We start from the raw sequence: 2,641 nt of genomic DNA on the forward strand, positions 1-2,641 counted from the left end.
CAGCAGATATCAGAAACAATATTCAAATCAGTTCTTAACTCTCAGCTCAGTCTGTTTGTAAGATACTGAGGAAATCTCTCTGAGCCGCTAGTTCACAGCAAACGCTTGAAAACGATGCTTCACGAATTGATGTAGAAAAGCAAACACGTTAACAATGAGTCACTTAATTCATTAAGACCAATTCACACTGCCTGTTTTAAGAATATATGTATGATTATGTTTAATAATAATGTATTTATTTTATTCATATTGATCAAGTTAAGAAGACTCAATTACAAATTCTCAAAAAAATCACATAGTATTTGCATAAATTACAAATTATTTTTTTATAACAACTCGTTTAAGTAATGTGAGATGTGGATATTTAGTAGAACTGAGAACAGATGAGCTATGTAGAGGAAGAGCATGAGGCGTCAGCAGTGTTTGTGTAGCGGAGGTAGTGTGAGAGCCAGCGCAGAGCCTCACCGTATCCCCGTCTCTCCGTCACGCTGCACATAAACAGCTCCAGCGCTCTCGTCTTCAGCTCGCCGACGGGAACACAGCCCTGAACACAGCAAAGCACTCAAAACACTCAGCGTCTGTGGCCTTATTCACGTATAAACCACCAGAATGAAGGTGCTTCACTTACAACATTTTCTTTCCAACTATATGTTTATTGTACTTTCAACTGTTCTATGTCATTTCTGCAGTATTTCTTCAGATTGACCTGACGAACTTAAAACACTCTTTATTTCATTTGTATCTTTGTTCTGTTGTATTTTTTGGCCCATTGCTTGTTTCTTTGTTATTATTTTTGCTTTAATTACTCTGCTTTTCACTTGCATGAGTTGAGAGGAGCGTATACTTGGACTGAACCGCTGCTAACGTTAACTGATCTCTAGTTATTTCAGAAAGACTTAACTATAATCTTGTAGATGTGCCCAAAGATGAACACATTATTCAGATAATGGCTTATGAAGATAAAGTAACAAATTCTATCGGATAATAGGAACAAATATTCCTCATGTTTGCAGGATAATGTGAGCCAGAGGATCGTTACACAATCATGAGTGTGAGAAGTGAAGGAGAGTAAACACTATGAATGAAACGCTGCGCTGAAATCAGAAATTTCTGGATTTTTTGGTTGATATTCTGTCTCTATCCGTTAAAATACACCTACCATAAAAATTACAGACCCTTCATTTTTTTGTAAGTGGGCAAATGTACAAAATCAGCAGGGGATCAAATAAATATTTTCCCCACTGTACAGTTGTACATGTTATATACAGTTCTGCATGTTCAATAATACATCCGCTTAATAGTGTGAAGTGATTTTGTACTGCTTGTTTGTGTGTGTGAGATTGATTATACAGCACTTGGTAGTTAGGGGCGTGCGAAATGACAATTTTTGACAAATATGACTGCTTTTGAAGAAATATGGTAGTATCGTTATACAGTGCACATTCTATCAGCTGCAGTTCTGGCGCCTCCGTATCAATATGAAGAGTTCATTTGCAAAAACCAATAACTCCATTTTTATTTTTTTTCAGAAATCACGTTTTTTTATATTGCGCATTCCAAGTATTATCAATCAAACTGCAGTTGGGTTGTTTTCATTAAGTAATAATAACTTATACAAATACAGGTAATTTACAAAATTAAAGTTAATTGAAAGTATGTTTTTTTTACATATTAAACATACATATTAAAAGTGTGTTAAAAGTGTGTTTTATAGCAAAAGCAGCTAACTCCACATTTCATGTTTTAGAGTTTAAAACACACTGGTTTAATCTTTGTAATCTCCTCAGATGATAATGTAGACGCCTGACAAACGTTGTTGTTGTTGTGATCATAAACTGTATGGATGCAGGGCTCTACAGTGCGACCATTTCGCATTTGCGACTGAAAACTACTGCGTGCGTCTATAAAACATTTTTTAGGAGCACCAGTGCGACTGACCCGATCATCATCATATTTGTGATTGCGCTCAGGGGAGCTTCAAAAGTTTCTACGTGTTTTTGCAGCATTGAGTAATGTATCACAGACATATCTCGAGTTTGTAAATGTGATACTGATTTAATACAATACAATTCAATAAACAAGAAGTTAATATTAAGTGACTTACATTGTCTGACTATAACACTATGGTCTGATTTTGCTCTATTTCGTCGTTGAAAATAGTTTAAAACAAAGTCACAGCTCAGCCGCTGCACATCTCCATTCAAACACAGCGGTGTTTCGTTTATGAATGAATGTTTTTTTTTTTTTTAATGAATCTATTGAGTCAGTGATTCATGATTACCCATTCATAAAGACAGTCACTTGATTCATTCTCAAAGTGAAAGTAGCCTTGTCACCTGACCTGAATACAGCGCGCTGATTCGCTGAAATGGATTTATCGGCTTCTGTTCACAAACAACAAGAGCGCTTGTCGGCTTCTGCAGTAATACGTGAACTCGTGATGCCTTGAAAGTGGACAAAACTGGCTTTTTTTGACAAAATGTGTTTAGGGTTCAGATCGCGCTATATGTTGAGAATAATGCACGGCAATCAGCTCATTTGTTTGAAAGTGACGTTTATCAGTTTTTGCAAATGAACGTCTCAGGTTACTTATGTAACCATGGTTCCCTGAGTAGGGAACGAGACACTGCGTCCTCTAGGG

The 2,641-nt window shown here is 36.4% G+C and overlaps 1 protein-coding gene across 1 annotated transcript in view; it reads right to left on the reverse strand.

The window, feature by feature from the left end:
* Positions 1 to 388: 388 nt before the first annotated feature.
* LOC107668440 (cation channel sperm-associated protein 3-like) overlaps positions 389 to 2,641 on the reverse strand; it is a 20,484-nt gene continuing 18,231 nt past the window's right edge. Inside the window, exon 12 of the mRNA XM_016460306.1 lies at positions 389 to 544. Within this exon, the coding sequence (XP_016315792.1) occupies positions 389 to 544 (156 nt within the window). The remainder of the gene's footprint in view (positions 545 to 2,641) is intronic.

The sequence above is a fragment of the Sinocyclocheilus anshuiensis genome, unplaced genomic scaffold (assembly GCF_001515605.1).
Source record: "Sinocyclocheilus anshuiensis isolate Anshui unplaced genomic scaffold, SAMN03320099.WGS_v1.1 scaffold2749, whole genome shotgun sequence".
Taxonomy (NCBI): Eukaryota; Metazoa; Chordata; class Actinopteri; order Cypriniformes; family Cyprinidae; genus Sinocyclocheilus; species Sinocyclocheilus anshuiensis.